General features: G+C 42.0%; 1 protein-coding gene across 3 annotated transcripts; it reads left to right on the top strand.

The window, feature by feature from the left end:
• The first annotated feature begins 5,915 nt into the window (after window positions 1-5,915).
• On the top strand, window positions 5,916-17,196 carry DAPL1 (death associated protein like 1). 3 transcript variants are annotated; one of them, XM_085584818.1, is made up of 4 exons: window positions 5,916-6,081; window positions 9,043-9,130; window positions 10,750-10,813; window positions 16,694-17,196. In XM_085584818.1, exons 1-4 carry the CDS (start codon window positions 6,036-6,038, stop codon window positions 16,733-16,735), a joined length of 240 nt encoding a protein of 79 aa, XP_085440944.1. In that variant the 5' UTR covers window positions 5,916-6,035; the 3' UTR covers window positions 16,736-17,196. The 3 variants fall into 3 exon arrangements, with proteins under 3 accessions (XP_085440944.1, XP_021399173.3, XP_085440945.1); XM_021543498.4 differs by lacking the exon at window positions 16,694-17,196 and adding an exon at window positions 12,316-12,585; XM_085584819.1 differs by lacking the exons at window positions 5,916-6,081; window positions 16,694-17,196 and adding exons at window positions 7,084-7,199; window positions 12,316-12,585.
• The last annotated feature ends 29 nt before the right edge of the window (window positions 17,197-17,225 follow it).

Raw genomic sequence — 17,225 nt, 5'->3', positions numbered from 1 at the left:
AGTAAACAGACTGAAGAGAACCCATCAGCCAAGGACAGTACTCAAGCGTGCATTCTGTGTTTGAGTTACTGTATCAAAGACTAACACAAAAGGTAACATAAACATGAATAAACTTTTTGAAAAACAAGATGAACATGACTGTGTAGTTACAAGTAGATTCCTGGAGCTGTCAACAGCAGGCACTAGGGGAAAGCTGTCACTGAGATGTGCTGGAAGGTTGTTCATTTCCCATCACAGAGTGCAGGGATTCATTTGTGGCCATCAGGCAGAGGTGAGGGAAGGACTCTGTGCTGGCTGCCCCACTTGGAAACCTCTCCAAACAGTGTCATGGAGTGGGGAAAAGTGACTGTCTGCCTAGAAGGCAGAAATCAGCAGGAAGGTTCTTCATTTGCTCACAATTAGCATCAAAGTGATATTCGTGAGTTCGGTTATCCAAAGACATCGCTACTTTATTAGAGACTCTAAATATTTGTATTGAGATGGATAAAACTTACAGGGCATTCACTAGTTTAAAATGCATGCATTTTCAAAAAATACCGAGTTTTCTTTTTGCTCTTATTAAGGTTTTTTACCCCATCAAAAAAAAAAAAGTAATATGTATTTTGTTTGGTTAATGGCATTTTAGTTCAGAGTAGAGTTGGTAATTACATCAAAATTAGACAAAAAGGAAGGCTGACCTTGCTTCTTCCCGTGGCTGGATGGTGCCCTGCGTACAAGCGGCCTGTGGGTGGTTGGGCAGGCAGCTGTCCTGGCCTTGCTGGTTATTTTGCTGCCACGCCTGTCACATTTTTTATACCCACTTTGTAGACTAAATACAGGAGTAAGAACTTTCTCTTTTTGTCTTTTACTAGCACACCTGCCCAGGGAACACTGCCGTGCTGAGTCCTGGGCTGTGTTTGGAAGGGCTACAAGCAACATTTCAGTTGTCCACATGAACTTGCCTGCCCTCATACTGTGTCAGCAGTCCCTGAATATTTAAATAATGTGTAGGAGTTGAATTAGCTTTTCATATGATTTGAACAGAAAGAAATGTTATGAACATGGAAGGAGAACCAAAAGCTCAGTACAACATATGTTCAACAATGGAATGGACAGGTATGTGTGATGGTATCTCTGAAGAAACTGTGGTATTCTCCTTCTAAAACTCCAGTAAGTATTCCTGTTCTGATACTTGTTCTCACATCCCCCTGCAGAGCTTGTCTCAATGTGATTAATTCCTCTATTTTTCAATTTCACTCTGTTTTAACTACATTCCACAGAAGAGGGGCAAGTGTTGTGTTGTTTGTATGGGCCATGTCACTGAAGATTTAGTGTGTAGCTGTAGTACACTCACTGTCACACCAGTAGAACTTGCTAGTGCTGTGCAAAACAAAGACAGTGTTCCTTTGGGAGACTGCAGCAGTGGCATTTCTGCAGACATCCAAAGGGCTGGATCAGCTTCTCAGGATCAGCTGGTTCACTGACTAGCACTAGCCAGAGCAGGCCAGTGATACCAGGCACCGTATCTCCTTAGTGCTTCAGGGCACTCCGATGTTAGCAAACACCTTTACACACACTGTTCTATTGTATGACACATCACCTTCTGCTCCATCCAACATTACATTAATAGTGTGTAAAAGAATAAGACAAGTAGCAGGATATGTAATGTGCTAATTTTCAGCTAGCTCTCAAAGTCAGAAAGATTGTGAAATGAACTATCATCTACCTATTCACTGGCAAAAAGCAATCGCGCTCTGAGAAGAAACTGATCTCCATTAGGATGAAATTCCAAAGGCCTCTGTCTGTGTGTGGCAACCTAGTTCTTTAGAATTCATTCATTTGTTCCACTGCCCAGTAATACTATTTTAAACATGGGCACTTAGGTGGATAAACATGTGATGACAAAGGTATATCTTTTTAGTCCTTCTGTGGGGAAAAGAAAAAAAATCTATAATCAAAATTAGCTAGTAAGGGTCCTCTGCTTAATGATGTTGTCCTTTACCTTCCAGCCTGGAGACTACTTTTTCTCCTGTAGTCTGAGAAACAACCAGCATCCAGATCAGAACCAAGACCTGAACTGGTCAGGTTTCCTACAAGAAACAGGCAAGCTTTACAGATATGAAGCCAGACCTATCCTCCAGATTTTATCAAATACATACTATATGCACTAGTGAACATTTCTATCAATACAAACCCACTGAAAATATGTCTGCCTTCATTTCTCCTTGCTTTAGACACTTAACACAAATGATCTCTGTAACATTATTAACTTTGTGCTGAACTACTATAAAACAGAAAATAAAACCAAGGATGGGAGAAATTAAAGCATGATAAACATTTAAAATATATATATATATATATATACCTGCCCCAGAATATTTGTTGTCTCCATTGGGCTCCTGAAGCATCTAAAATCAGCTATATTGACTCATCTGAAAAAGGTATTGCCTACCTGTCACTGAGTTTAAGAAAACAGCAGTAGTATTTCACCAAGCAGTTGCCAGATATAAAACCAGTGTCAGTTTGTATCAGCAGCCACAATTTAGTACTTCTGACATTTGGAAACAAGCTATACTGGAAATAAGACAGAGAAGGGAAAATACTGCAGAGACATTAGCAATAGATCTTAACAACAGAGAGATGTGATTTAAAATATGACACATGAGGAAGGTATTCCATATGTCTGCATGCTAACTGCTTCTTTTAGATGTGGGCTAGGTCTGGTTGTCACCCCAAGACACTGGTGTATAATTATGCTAATAGCTGTTAGCTGGATTAGAACAGACAGTCTGCTTGGGAGCATAGTGATTTGTGCTCCTGCCAAGTGACTTTTCAAACTTTGCAATCAGCTAATAACTTGTCTGTAGAGCACTGATTTTAAAGGAAAAATTTCCAGGAAATAGGAAGAGTTCCAGAATGCTGAGAGCACCACTCAGGAAAATTTAAATGACTACTGTCTCTTTATCACAGTTAAAATTCTGTGTTTGCCCCCAGGCTTTCCCACATCTGCCTCTGTTATGGAAAAAACACCACATTCTGAAAATACATAGAACCATTACAATATAAACTCATTTTTAATTCAGTCATTCACTAATTACTATCATTAGAATAAATCTATCCCCAGCATCAGATGAAGATCTCTGAAGTTTGGCATTTATGTGATTGGGAAATGGGACTGAGGATGGCAAGAAAGGCAAGAGATTTCAACTGCACTAGGCCATGGCCACAGAAGGATTATTCTCTTGCTGATTCTTCTCACCCAGACAAACCAGTCTAATAATTTCCAACAGGTAAAAAGTCTAAATGAAAACAGGAAAAAAGTCTAAATAAATGAAATTGTTACATAAAATCAGATTTACAAATCTAATCTGGCACAGTGGCATTGTTGAGGTAGTGCCAAGAGCTAGCTGCCTGTCAAGAATAAGGTGCTCCAAAAATTATTTTATAAATATGGTTTCAATTCACAACAGCTTCTGGTTTAAAGAATACCAAGTGACAAAAGAAATGAAGTAAAGAGAGTGAAAGAAAAAATTTAAAAAGAAATAGTATATTATATTTAATATGGTAAGAAGTCAACATGAACTTACAATTTCTTATTTAAACCAAGTTCCCTATGCTTGTCCCAAGAATTCCTAAAACAGATGTACAATGGCACTAAACCTTATAATTATTAATGCTTTAGGCAGCACACCAAAGCTGTACTACATGACTGCCTTATGTGGTAAGTAATGAAACTTCACCTCTCCAATCTGTGCAGTAACAAACAGCTCAGGAAAACAAACTGAAAAAATCAGTATTTCTCTGCTGAGGCAGAGTAACATGAATATCAAAACCCCTTACTACTGGCTAAGTACTTCAGAGTAGCGTTCTTTTGTTCTCTCTCCTGCTGATCATTTTACCTGAAAGAATTTATTTCCCCGATCAAAATTGCCATCATCCACTTCAGGCTAAATGCTTATGGGCAGAGACATGCAGTGCTATCTACTTTAATATTTGCAAAGTAAGTTGTTTTTCTCAGGAGGAAATTGCTGCATTTCAAAACTATTTCCTGCCTCATACATACAGAATTAAATATCTGAGATATCTGGTTTAGATTGGATGTCCTTTCATTTTTTCTGCTTTAAAGATCCAAGGCAACAGTAGTCAGTGATAAGGTGGTTGTTGTGCTATAAATACATACTGGTTTCTTAGTCTGTTTTCTCTTCCATTTTTTAAATTTCATTTCCCTCTTCTTCAGATTCCACTTAATCACATCCTATTTTTGCATTCTCTCTCTCCTTTTTGTTTTAATCATTGAGATCCAATAATAAGACAATTCCAAATAAATCACGAGACTAACAATTCTTTTCTTCTTTCGTGTTTTGCTTTCCGAATTCCTAAACGAGCAAATTTTTGTGATGAAATGCTTTAGCGCAGCAAAGCAGAACATGTTTACAGCAATCTAAGAAAATCTTTAGGACATTATGCGTTATGGTTCCAGCAGCTGCCTGCAGCCCAGCCCAACGCAGCCCACGGCGGCGCGGGCAGGGCCACCCTCCCTGAGGCGGGCACCGTGAGCAGCGTGCCCGCGGCCAGCTCCTGCAGCCGCCGGGCACGGCGGCAGCGCGGGAGCAGCGCCGGCAGCGCCCGGGCGCTCTCCCCGCTCTCGGCCCGGGGCGCGCTCACATCCCTCGGAGCGCCTGAGAACGCCTCGGGGCGCGCCTTGCCGCCACCTGCCCCGCCTTCCGCGGACCGCCCACAGTGCACCTATACAGCATGGTACCGCCACAGACAGCTTCCAGAAACTGACAGCCTTTGTGACCAAGATTTCTTCATCCGCAGTATAATTTACAACACAGATGGTAGACGTTGGAAGATAACTCCTTAATTTCTTACTTGGTCATTTTAAATACCGAAAATACAAATGTTGAGGAGTTTATGCAGTAAATAATTCCAGATTAGCTGTACCTACTTTCAGTTTTTGTATTTCTAATACGTTGTGTGAAACGTCAGTGTTCTTTAAGGTCGTTTTAAAGTAGGGCACATGAATGACAATGTTTTGCTTGTCTCAACCAGATACTACTGATTGAAGAGGGTAAGATTTACCTCACTAGATCAAGTTCTTTGAATCCTTACCAATGTTTTTTAAAAGTCCCCGCCTCTCACACCGCTGCCCGTCCTCATTATCGACTTCGCACCGCCTCTCACAGCGCTGGCAGCCTGTCACATCGCCTCTCACCCTGCCCCTCACGCCGCTCCCAGCCATTCTCATCTCCCCTCACACCGCTGCCCGCCTTCATTATCGACTTCGTACCGCCCCTCACGCCGCTGCCCGCCTCTCACAACCGCCCTCACACCGCTCTGCACTGCTCTCCATCCCTCACGCCGCTCCCCGCCTCTCCCCTCCCCTCACACCGCTCTCTGCCTCTCCCCTCCCCTCACGCCGCTCCCCGCCTCTCCCCTCCCCTCACACCGCTCTGCACTGCTCTCCATCGCTCTCCATCCCTCACGCCGCTCCCCGCCTCTCACCGCCCCTCACACCGCTCTGCACTGCTCTCCATCGCTCTCCATCCCTCACGCCGCTCCCCGCCTCTCCCCTCCCCTCACACCGCTCTCTGCCTCTCACCTCCCCTCACGCCGCTCTGCACTGCTCTCCATCCCTCACACCGCTCTCTGCCTCTCACACCGCTCTGCACTGCTCTCCCCTCCCCTCACGCCGCTCCCCGCCTCTCACCGCCCTCACACCGCTCCCCTCCCCTCACACCGCTCTGCACTGCTCTCCCCTCCCCTCACACCGCTGCCCGCCTCTCCCCTCCCCTCACGCCGCTCTGCACTGCTCTCCATCCCTCACGCCGCTCCCCGCCTCTCACCGCCCCTCACACCTCTTCCCGCCCCTCACTATCGACTTCGTACCGCCCCTCAGACCTCTCCCTGCTCTCACGATCCCGCCCCGCCCCACCCCAATCGCTCCGAACCGCAGAAGGCGCTGGCGCCCGGCGCGGTGCGCGTTTTCCTGCGCGGTCCCGCGGTCCTGCCCGGTCCTGCCCCGCCCGGCTGCCGGCGCTCCCGATTCCTCCATGGCGCTGAGGAGCGGTGTGCCGCCGGGCCGGCGCCCTCCCGCAGGTAGGGCCGGGGCCGCTCCGGGCCGGTGTGCGGGGCTCTCCCGCGCCGTCCCACACGGATGCAGCTCCTCGGCGGAGAGGAGTGCCCATGTGGGACCGGGAAGGGTGGAGGCAGGTCTATGGTGCGCTCGCCCCGGCCGGTCCCGCAGCCGCCCCTTCACGGGTGCGCTCGGCCGGCGGGTGTGCGGCTGGCGCCGCTCGCTGATCGGCAACGTGTTATTGAGGGATAGCGAGAAAAACGGCTGTCCGTGTTCAGTGAAATATCTGTGTTTAATGTTACAGCCGTATCCCTCGCCTCCTGTAGCAACGTAAAGAATTTACTTCCCCTCCACCAAGCCCCCCTAGCCACCTCACAGAGACAGATCTCTCTGTGGGGAAGCCTTCCAGCCTGCTGTTCCAGCCGCCGCTCTGCCTGTGTGGCTGCTCTACGGATGTAGTACCGGGGTTTTACGGATGTAGTGGCGAGTGTAGTGGCGCCTGTGTTTGTTAGGGGAGCGTGTAAATGCATACAGCGTGAGAAGCTCGTGGGCCGTCCCGGGGGCTGTGCGGAGCTGTCTCTCAGACACCCCAGTACGTGAGCTGTGTCCCGTGTCCTGGGGCACACGCAGAGATGCTGCGCGCTCAGCCTTCGGAGCTGGGGGATAGTCACTGCAAGGACAGCCACTGCAGGCTCAGCCTTTGATACTTGAGGAACCGTCACGACAAGCTTTAAACCAGTTGGGACTTCCCCTCGGTTTATTAGGAGCAGTTAGTGCCTGAGGAGCACACACTTGTGTGTCTCCCTGTATCCCATAAACTGTTTGGTTTTCTTGGAAATATTTTTTTTGTTTGGAGTGGTTTTTTTTAGTATGCTTTTACATGAATTTGGGATGTAAATAATTTTTTTTTCCATCTTGTCTCTAGTCCATTCCTGGACTTTTGTGTGTGTGGCAGGGAAGTTGAGCTGTACCTGAAAGGGCCTTTAAACCACTGCAGTCAGTGACCTGAAGCAGATACTGGTCTTTATGAACTTGCATGATAATAAATTGCAACTTGTAGACTTGCATGTCTGCAAGTCTTGGTGAAGCTTATGAGTGACTGCAGTGGGGACCAGCTTGGCTGAGGAGTGGAAGTAGCAGAGTAAGTGGTTTATTCTGACCAGTATTCAGACAAACTGTCTTTGTTTTCACTTGGGTTTGTTTTTATGTTGCTTCATTGTTCGGGGTTTTTTGGGGTTTTTTTGAGAGGAGAGCATATAAGGGAGTGTGACTTCTTACTTTCTTGTTTTATTTTAAAAACACATGGTATTTTAAAAATGGAAATTAGTAAAGATTTTGTCACTTAACTGTTAGATTACATGGCTAACAGATCACTTATAAAAATCAAAAAATTGAACTCTGTATTAAAAGTTTGACATACCTCTCTCTTGCTGTGGAAAGCAAATTACAAAACAGCTTTGTGGTGCATCCCAGATGCATCTATGTTTAACTCTTCCCCCATCATAGATGTGTGTGAGCAGTTGGGACAGCTGTTCCTAGAGGCTAGTTTCAAGTCAGTGCAGAGGTGGAAAGGAAGACGGGTTGTTTTTAATCATTATAGATAACATTGTTTTGTGGGCCTATTGGTAATAGACACAATTCCAGACTGTCCGTGTTTCAGTATCTCTTCCCACGCTGGATATTTCTCTCCACCTCTCCTGGCTCCCCTCGTGTTTTGTGTAAAATGTTAAAATGTCTGCCTCTGTCTGGATCTTCTTGCCCTGTCAAATTAAAACTAAAAACAATGCTTTTATCTAGAAATTGCCAATCCTGCATGTGAGGGAAAGTCCTAAATCAAAAATTGCTGGTCTAGATTCAGTTACCTTTTTTTTTACCTAATTCCAAAATTTTAGTAGATTCCCTGTTTGTTGTTTGACTGATTCCTAACAAGACAAGAGCCTAACAATCTGTGGGAGAACATAACTTTTGCTGGTGTTCTGGATGAATTTATATAAAGAAAAATTATGTCAGGAAGATCTCTGAGATCCTGTAAGATGCCAGGGCTTTTTTTGGGTGGCCTTGTTTGTTGTTGATACTTGGTTTGTGGTTGTTTGGTTTGGTTTTTTTTTCTCATGCTAGCTAGTTGAGTAATTCCAGAAACCTTTCCCTATTCTCTCCCTCCCTCAAATTTAAACTCTAGCCTTGATTGTTCATGATCAGTATAAGAGTCTTGCTGAGAGGTGAAGCAACTTGCTCAATAGAATGAGAAAAGAACACTAAGGTTGTTCTTTCTTACTTACAGTTTTAAAACTTAAAATGTTCTCCTGAAGAGGGAGAAAGTATTTCTTTCAACAGAATCTTTTAGATAACTTAATGTGTTCTTTGTTCAGAATTCAATTTTCAGACATGCCTCAGAAATCAAATTGCTGTTGTTAAGTCACCTGTAGCTTAATTAGTACTAATTGGTTTTGTGATTGACAGATATGTTAATATAATATAATTAAACATGTTGGAACACAAGTACAAGATGAGTATACATCTGGTTCTTATCTGCATTATTCAATTTATTCTGGCATACCCTGAACTGATCATGAAACCCTTATTGCTGTTAGTCGCATTGTTCAAAAACCTGAAAGTGTTCAGATGGTGGTTCGGTTTTCTTTTTTTGTTTTTAAAATACAAATCTGAGATGTAATAGTTTCTGGGGAAGAATGCATATTAACATAGTAAGGTGTTAAGGTTTAATACAGTTAGTGGTGCCTGAAACTGCTCTGATTTCTTGATTTATGGTATCTGGAAGTTGATTTGAGTCTGCTGTGACACAGAATTTTGAAGCCTTTGGCTACTCCTGTGTATGTGTGTGTACAAGGAAAGCATGGAGCCAATTACTGAAAGATGATTTCCGGTTAATGGTTATCTGGGGTAAAAGTACTCTCTTCTTGTGTATGTAATGTGGTATGTAGTTCTGTAGGTATTTTTACTTACATTTCACTTTCTTCTTGCAGTTAAAGCTGGAGGTATGAGAGTGTCTAAAAAGCAAGAAAATGGACCTGTTGAGAAAAATGCTAAACTTCTAGGAAAAGAAAAGTCAAGGTATTACAATGCAGGGCCTGTTCACCCCTGCCCTGAAGTCCAAGTTGATAAGTAATGATCTTTGAAAACAGAAAACTCTTATTCTACAAGAGCTTAATTCTTAAATTATCTTGTGCAATGTGTAGATAAAATAATACAGATATTGAAATAAGTATTGACTTAAAAACCCCCAAACCAAACAACTTCAGAACCCAAGGATAATGCCTTGCAACAAAAAGCAAAGGCTGAATCTCATCTCTCTTGTCATGTTTTATGGAACAGAAATTAAAACAATGTATTACATACCTGTGCCTAATAAAGGAATGGTCAAACAGTTTCTGGTGAAGTAGGAATGAACTTTATATTGTCCACATTCTGAAGGAAATTAAACCCACATCAGCTACCCCCAAGGAAGAGTCTTATCTCCTGTATAGGCTATACCTCCTATTTCAATCTAAAATCTAATTTGGCTTTTGCTGTTTGCTACTTTACAAGGTTAACCAAGCTGGTTTGCCCTAAAAATGAAGGCATACTTCTATTTTGAATAAAGTAACAGCAACCAGTTGATGTGGTCATTAAAACAAGTATTTTCTTGCAGCTTTTTCAAAGACTGAACATTTTTCCTAAATACATGCACTTTTCTTAAATGTCACTTAACAAAAAGTTAAGTTAACCAATATAAGAATATGACAGTAAAATTTGAATGTCTTGTGATGTTCCTGAAATTTTTGATTTTTTGTTGTTTTCTACTGGGATTAGAAGCTTTTTATTTTCACTTGTTGCCAATTGTCTGGGTGTAATTTTGCAGCTGTCTTTCCCATAGTCATAGTTACCTAATAATATAAACAGATCTTAAATAACTTATATTTGTCAGTGTAGCAAACTGTCAATTGCTAAATTGAAATATCAGTAAGAAGTGTCTTGCCTAATCCACAGAATTATTAACTTAACTAAAACAATATCTGCTTTTTCAAGAGTCACGTTTATGGTATTTGGGATTTAAAATTATTTTTCCCTACTCCGTTTTAAGCTACACATGTGTCAGTGGATATAATGGTATCATCAGAAGAATCTTCTGATTCTGGAGTTCTTTCTATTGCTGAAGTAAATTATTTCATATCCACAGATTTGTTTATTTGTGGAATATTGGCAACATGGTGTTGTTCATTGGAATATGGAGAAGTTAATAGGATAATCTTGGGGAAAAAAGAGTTCTTGCTTGAGAAATAGTTGCTGTGAAAGGAAACTCTCCAAAACCAGAGGGTGAATTTTTTTCATGGGTCTAGATTGGAATCAAGAAAATGTTTTGTAAATCAGGATATAACCGCTCAGCTTCTGAGAAGCTATTTCACAGTGTACAAAAAAAAAAAAAATCCTTTTTGAGATATTCAAGGATATTTCATATACAATTTTTTGTATATCTAAATAAAACAGCCTGTCATAGATTTTCTGTTGTTCCATTCTGAAACAGCATGCTTTTTTTGATATTACATAGTTTTTGACATGATGAAAAGATTTAGCTCCAAACCCTAAATTTATTTGCAAAATGTTTTGTATTAAGTCTGGAAAATGAAAGTGACAAATGCTCGTGTGTTTCAGTGAGATGAAAATGCTAAATACTTTTTTCTTCTGCTTTACAGTGCTATTGTCAGTTTTGCAAAACCTCAGAACATGGGTGTCTTGGTAGCAGAAACACTGAACAAAGTAAGTCTGAAAGAAAAAGTCAGGTTTCTTTATAAATCTAACCATGAAAAAATGTTAAAAAGTGAAATTTCCTTAAACTAGTGTGTGGCAGTTGCAGGTGTTTCGTTGGCCACTAAGTGTTCTTGGGATAACCTATTTCTGTAGTGGTTGTGTGTCTGAGCTGCTAGATGGCTAAAAAGTACCTGGCCTTCTGTCCTTACTCTGGTTCCACTCCTACTTACTGCAGCATGCTCTGGGTAGTTGTGCACACCTGTGCAGAGAAGCACAGCCAGGCAGTGGGCTGTGTCCTGCTTGTAAAGTGGCATGGTGCATTAGCTTTACTGAAATATGGGGAAGAATTACCAGTGGCATCTAAGTGTCTGGCCAAGTTGGGATAACAGTGCAGGGCAAAACCTTGTCTTTATCCCACTGTGGAAATCACGCTGACTCCTATAAGGGTCCAGCAAAAATACAGAGCTGCTTGAGGGAGGTGGGTGGCATGACTGGCAGGTGCAAGGAACACCAGGACGGTGATCCAGTGTCCTGCTTTGTGAATGATCCCCAAGACAACAGACACAGCATGTCCTATTGCTGCCCCAGATTTTGCTGTTCCATCTGAGGCTTGACATCACTCAGTCAAGCAAGCACCTTTTGACTGCTCCCTTAGGAATACTACGGGATCCTGTAAAATCTTGTATCCCACAGTGGCTAATGGACCCTTCTGTTTATCACATGCTTACAGCTCCTATCCTGTGTTGTATTAGGCTGTTTGTGCAGACTTACACCTGCCCTTTGGAAGAGCTGATTTCACAAGCAGCTCTTTGGTTTGCATGGTAGTCCAATCTGACCGTTATCATCTCTTTGTTACACACTTGCAGTCTTCAGACTCTGAAGCATACAAGATTTCCTCATCTTTAGAGCTCAATAAAACATCTCTTGCATAATTTCAACACAAGCCTTTTATCAATAGTTGTGTTTATACATTTAGCCTGTAAATCTTGAATATTTGCTTAGACTTTACAGAGAACAGATACAACTCATCCTCTTTCTGTTCCACCTGTCCTCATCTCCTCTGTTCTGACCCACCATTTCCTTCTCCTGTTGGTTTCCAGAATATATGAAACTTCCTTGCTACTTTAGACTGTGATAGTTAGCTATTGTAATAATGATGATTTTGAACATGGGAAAATAAGAATTTGATTCAACTTACTGTAAACTGTGGCATACTGATTATTTGCTGTGTTTTCCTTATCTTGGGAGCTCATTCTATGAGCTCCTAAACAAGGGAAGAAAAAAAATCAAATATTCCCTAAAGGTAGTTAGACTAATATTGTTTTAAAAACAGAAATTATAACTAAATATATTGAGCTACCATGAGTTCTGTGTATTGATCACTTGAACTTTTTGTGGGTTTAGGTTTTACTGCTCCTTTTAAACTACTTTAATAGGATAAAATTTAGAAAGAGAATAGCTGAAAATCTGTATTCTATCACAACTTTTTTCTCCCCCCTTTAATGTTACAGATGAGCCACAAAATCCATGCAGCAACACTACAAGTAGCTCACCAAAAGCCACAACCTACCTTGGAGAAGTTCATACTGCCTAAAAGAATTTACATTATTCAACAGCCACGAAAATGTTAAGATAATCACTAAAATACTTATGTTTACTTAAAAGTGAGTTTCTATTCTATATAGCACTTAGCACACTGTGGTGAAGTGTTCAAAAGCTGTGTGCTTTGTAACTTGCTGTGTTTCTGTTACTGACAATAAAATATAAGAAGAGTTACTAAATGTACTTGGGATTTATTACAATATTATGGCTTCTGTCTAACCTGGTATGTAGTAATTACTCAATGCCAAAAAGTCTAAGTTTCACTTACTGTGTGAGCTTTGAGTGAAGTACTGGGGCTGGAAACTCTATTGTTTTGGGTTTTCTTAGTTTAATGGTAGCAAAGCTGATGTGAACTTGATTCTAAGAAAGCATGACTGAAAGACGTAGGGCTTCTTTCAAGTGAGCCTGAGGTTTTCCATGCTGAATGCAGGCCTGAGGCTTACTGCATGATAGTAATTCACAAAGTCCTGTGAAGGATTTCTGTCAATGAAAGAAGTATTTTTTGCTTGTATTTCTTTCTGTGAGAAACCCCAACTCCTCTGCAGAGGTCCAGAAGTGCTGAGTGGAAACAGTCTGTTTGAACCTATTTGGGGCTGGAGTGGATAAGTGAAGGAAGTACCTGACTTGGAGCTGAACCCTTGGCATAGCAGGGCAGGTAGCAGGGAGGAGCCAAGGTGCAGAGAATTCTGTGACTGCAGTTTGGACTTAGACTTGGTAAAACGGTGTATGAGACTTAGCACTGCCTGGCAGTAGTAGGGTCACGAGGGATCAAGCTTAAAAATGGGGAGGAACGAGTGTAAATCTGAGTCCAGGCAATGTCCTTGAGCCATGACCTGCTTGCAGTAACAGCAGGGACAATAGAGAGCCAGGGGATAATACTGTCCTGCTGTTGGGAGTTGGTTGTGGAGCTCCACTGACTCAGAATGTAATTGACTATTTTTTTTTTAGTAGTGATTGCAGAAGAGTATTGTCCCAAAATGGATTCTTTCACCCTTTTGGTTTGCAAGAAATTTATCCCCACACAGAGTGGAGGTTTTTGATTTGTTTACAGTTGTAGGCAGAAAGGGGTACTGGGTGGTGAATTGTCAGAGCTAGCATGGAGACAGACCAAGGTAGGCACACCTATAGGTTACACTCTCAGGCCAAGCAGATCTTACTTCACTCCATGGTTAAATTGCTGTGAGCTTCTCTCTGTTTCAGTCTCAAGGTATAGTGTCCCAAGAAGTCATGGTATGTGCTTAGTGAGCAGTGGGCTCTTGGTGGGCAGAGGGGGCTGAGCTGGAGATGTGGCTTTTACTGTTATAATTATGATCTAATGACAAAAGTTCATGGCAAAGGCAAGTTCTCACCAGAGAAACAGTCAGACCTGGGGGTTTGATGGCCCATCATATAAGGTCCTGAATGAGAAGGGTATGATCTTTTTATTCCCTCCCCTTCAAGGACCTAGGACATCAGTTTTCTGTTTTCTACGTTCCTGTGAATGTTGCTCCCATTGCTTAACTGCTTTGTTCTCTGTCTTATTATTTGGAACTTTGTTCCTGTTATTCATCAGTTCCCACTTTCATACTTATGATGCTTCTTATAGATATCGTAAGTCTCACTTTGGAACCATCACATATTTTCCTAAAAGGAATCACAGGACTGACAGGAAAATCAATTGCTTCATGATTTCCCAAATGCAAATACACAGTGCCACAATTAAGACAAAGCATAATAGGATTAGTATTACGAGAACAACAAGGTAAAATATCTAGTTTAAACTCCCTGTAGTGATAGTAAGTGACCACCTGAAAAGTGTCCTACCACCCCTGTGCTCTGTCTCACTTCACTTGTTCCAACCCTTGTGTGCTTTCCACATCATGATGGTCAGTAATCAAAGTATTTTATCCATTCTTCTGAGTTTGTTACAGCAGTTGTTGCAGATCATCATGCTATAATAATTTTCTTACTCAAGTGAGATTCATCCCAACAGAGGTGAGCAGCAGATCTTGAATCAGTATATAATTATACTGAAATGACTGATATAATGTGACAGGAGCTGAATAATTGAAATCCCACCCATTCATTTTGGTGAAATTGCAAACACAAGCATTAGAGTAATTATCTGTATCTACAATAAGGTTATCTACAAATATGAAGCCACAAATTGTTCTCATATAAGCACATTGTTTTCCAGTATATAAAATTACAGATTCATGAGCTTCATCAGGATGGATTTCAAAATGACAAACACTATTCTGGATCCAGACAAATGTCAGGGCTTTGGTGTGAGTCCCTGCTCCCATATAGTGCATGTGCTAGCACTGATGGTTTGCCATTCCCCATGGGCCTATGTCCTTTGCTCCAGGGTAGGGTTCAGTTATGATTCAGGCCTAGTGCAGTGACTGAGTGATGGACACCAAGGTTCCTGTATGGATTAGTACTGTGCTATTGATGGTATTATAACTGAAAAAATGCCACCAAGGCTGGAATTCCTTTGCAAATTCAGTCATTATTCTAAATCACTTTTTGAAGTTCAGTGGGTGAAGGTGCCTTCTTCCCTTTCTGTTAAAATTGCTGTGGCTGATGTTGATTGTATCCACAACTGAGCTCAGATGTAGCTAAGAGAAAAAGAGCCTTTGCCTTTGTTTGCACCAAGTGCCTCTGGGATCAACTATGAGCTCGCTTATTGATTCTTTCCCACTGAGGCAATGTGTCAGATAAGAGCCATTGATTAGTTTCTAATACTGGTAGAGAAGACCACAGACGGTGTTGCAATTTGCTTAAATCACTTGTGGTTGTGCTCAGGTTATTTATAAGTACTTCAGCATCTGTACAATTCAAAACTCCCTGTGGTCCCTGTGGTTCCAGTCACAATCCTCCTTATTCCTTTTGGAGAAGTGGGGCTTTGCCCGTGTAGCCAAGCTAACTGTCTTGCGTGAGAAGCACTTAAGGATGATGACCACATTGGTTTAAGTAAATAAATATTAATCTGCCTTACTAGTTCTATTTGTTTAAGAAACCAAGGTGGATTAAACAGCATTTGTTGCTGATCTGCATTTTTGATCACATGGTCTAACTTCAAAAATTTGTGGGGATTGAATTTTCTCATCCTCTTGGACTGGAGCAGATGTAATTGTTTTGGTTTCAGTAATATCTACCTTGAGTTTAAATGTTAGTCCCGCATTATGGTGATCCCAAAGGCATAGAACAAAAACAGGTTTAACCAGGGTAACACTATACCAACAATCCCACCTTTTGGTGGCACAAAATTTTGAGTCTTTTGCACATGATTATGTTGTACTAGGAAACATTGAAATCTGAGTGGCTTTCCCATGTGTAGATCTATTGATAATTTTGCAGCATATCTGAATTTTTTCTTGGGTTGTTCCTTTCAAGAGAGGAACCCAACTATACTGTCTGGCAAGACCGTGTCTGTGGGCAAACAGGAGTTCTGCAGCATGGGCTCAGCCTGTGTATGTGAACTGCATCAGTCTGCCCAGCCCAGCCAATGCAGGTGTGCCTGCAGCAGTACCTGGGCTCCTGCGCAGGAACACTGCTGCAGGGTGCTGTGGGAGTGCCCAACGGCCTGCCAGAGAGCAGGCTGGAATGGAAAGGACCTTCCAGGAGCTACCTGGGTAAAATTTCCACATGTAAAAACAGGTCCAGACAAGAACCTAGGAGCTCTAGTTTTGATAAAGTTTGTTTTATGGGTTTGCTAATCGTAGAGCAGGTGCAATCTCCTCTTCTGCTATAAGAAGGGAATCCTGGCAAGTGTTCTGTTCCATGTCCTGCTCTGTCAGCTGGTGCCCAGTTTGTGTTTGCACCATCCTTGGTGATACTGTGGTAAGGCTGTTGTGCCTTCTGTTGCAGGCAGTTTGTTTTATTTAGTTCGAGCCGTAACACTTAACTTGCATTATTTAAATATGGATTGCCACCAAATTCAGCACATAAAGAACAAATACAGTAGGCTTGCTAGAAAAATAAAACCCCTGCAGGAAGACTGTTTTCAGGCTTTTCATGGACTATTTCAAACAATGCAGGCATTCAGTGAGAAGGACATGATTTCAAGAAAGTATTTCTGCTGCTGATCTTCATTTCACCATATTGGAGGACAAAATATCGGTTAATATGCAGTTGTTATTAGCTGTAGCCCTCAAAACACAGAGATGGAAAGCCAAGGGACAATGAAAGCTGTGGAAAGAGTTTTTAGTGCATGTTGGTTGGTTCAATATCTTTGTCAGCTTGGTAATGTCACATGTGCTGTTTGATGGCCTGAGACACATGTTCTGTTGGACTTCTCTGCAGGGAGGAGTTTCCTCTGGGGCAAGGAAGAGTCTCTACCTTTAAGCACTTGGTGCTCCTACGTTGGGCGGTGCTGGACAGAGCTGCTTGGGAATTGGGAACTGTGCAGCTTGTCACTGGTCTAGCAGGAGCTACAGGATATGCTGTTCAGTGCACAGACCAAGACAAAGGGATTCCTGACTTTTGTGTAAAACTGCAGCAGATGAAATGGCAAAGAAATTACACATGGTGAGACTGGGAAGCTGCAATAAAAGAGAACTACAGCACAGACTTTATTTTAATAAACAAATATTAGCTGTTGTGTAAAGCCTTTGTGCGTTCCAGGATGTACTTGTTCGACCTGTTCCTCTCTAAGTGGTATGCATAAATCTTCAAATCATTTCAAGCACATTAAACTCTGCCTGGCATATCAGCCCCAAAAGTCCTGGTAAGTGGTGCATACATAAGCCAAATAATTTCCTGAATTTACTTTAATTCTAGGATAGAAGACTTTATTCCTACAATGTAAAAAAAAAAAAAAAAAAAATTCCCAACA

Source organism: Lonchura striata, chromosome 7, assembly GCF_050655825.1.
Source record: "Lonchura striata isolate lonStrDom1 chromosome 7, ASM5065582v1, whole genome shotgun sequence".
Lineage (NCBI taxonomy): Eukaryota > Metazoa > Chordata > Aves > Passeriformes > Estrildidae > Lonchura > Lonchura striata.
Note: the sequence above shows the minus strand (reverse complement) of the source record. Positions and strands in the feature narration are given on the sequence as shown.

Bases quoted from the DNA above. Each gene is read 5' to 3' on its own strand.
- DAPL1 (XM_021543498.4), top strand. From the start codon at position 6,036: ATGGCGCTGAGGAGCGGTGTGCCGCCGGGCCGGCGCCCTCCCGCAG. The intron at 6,082-9,042 runs GTAGGGCCGGGG...TTCTTCTTGCAG, and splicing joins GGGCCGGCGCCCTCCCGCAG to TTAAAGCTGGAGGTATGAGA. The intron at 10,814-12,315 runs GTAAGTCTGAAA...TTAATGTTACAG, and splicing joins TAGCAGAAACACTGAACAAA to ATGAGCCACAAAATCCATGC.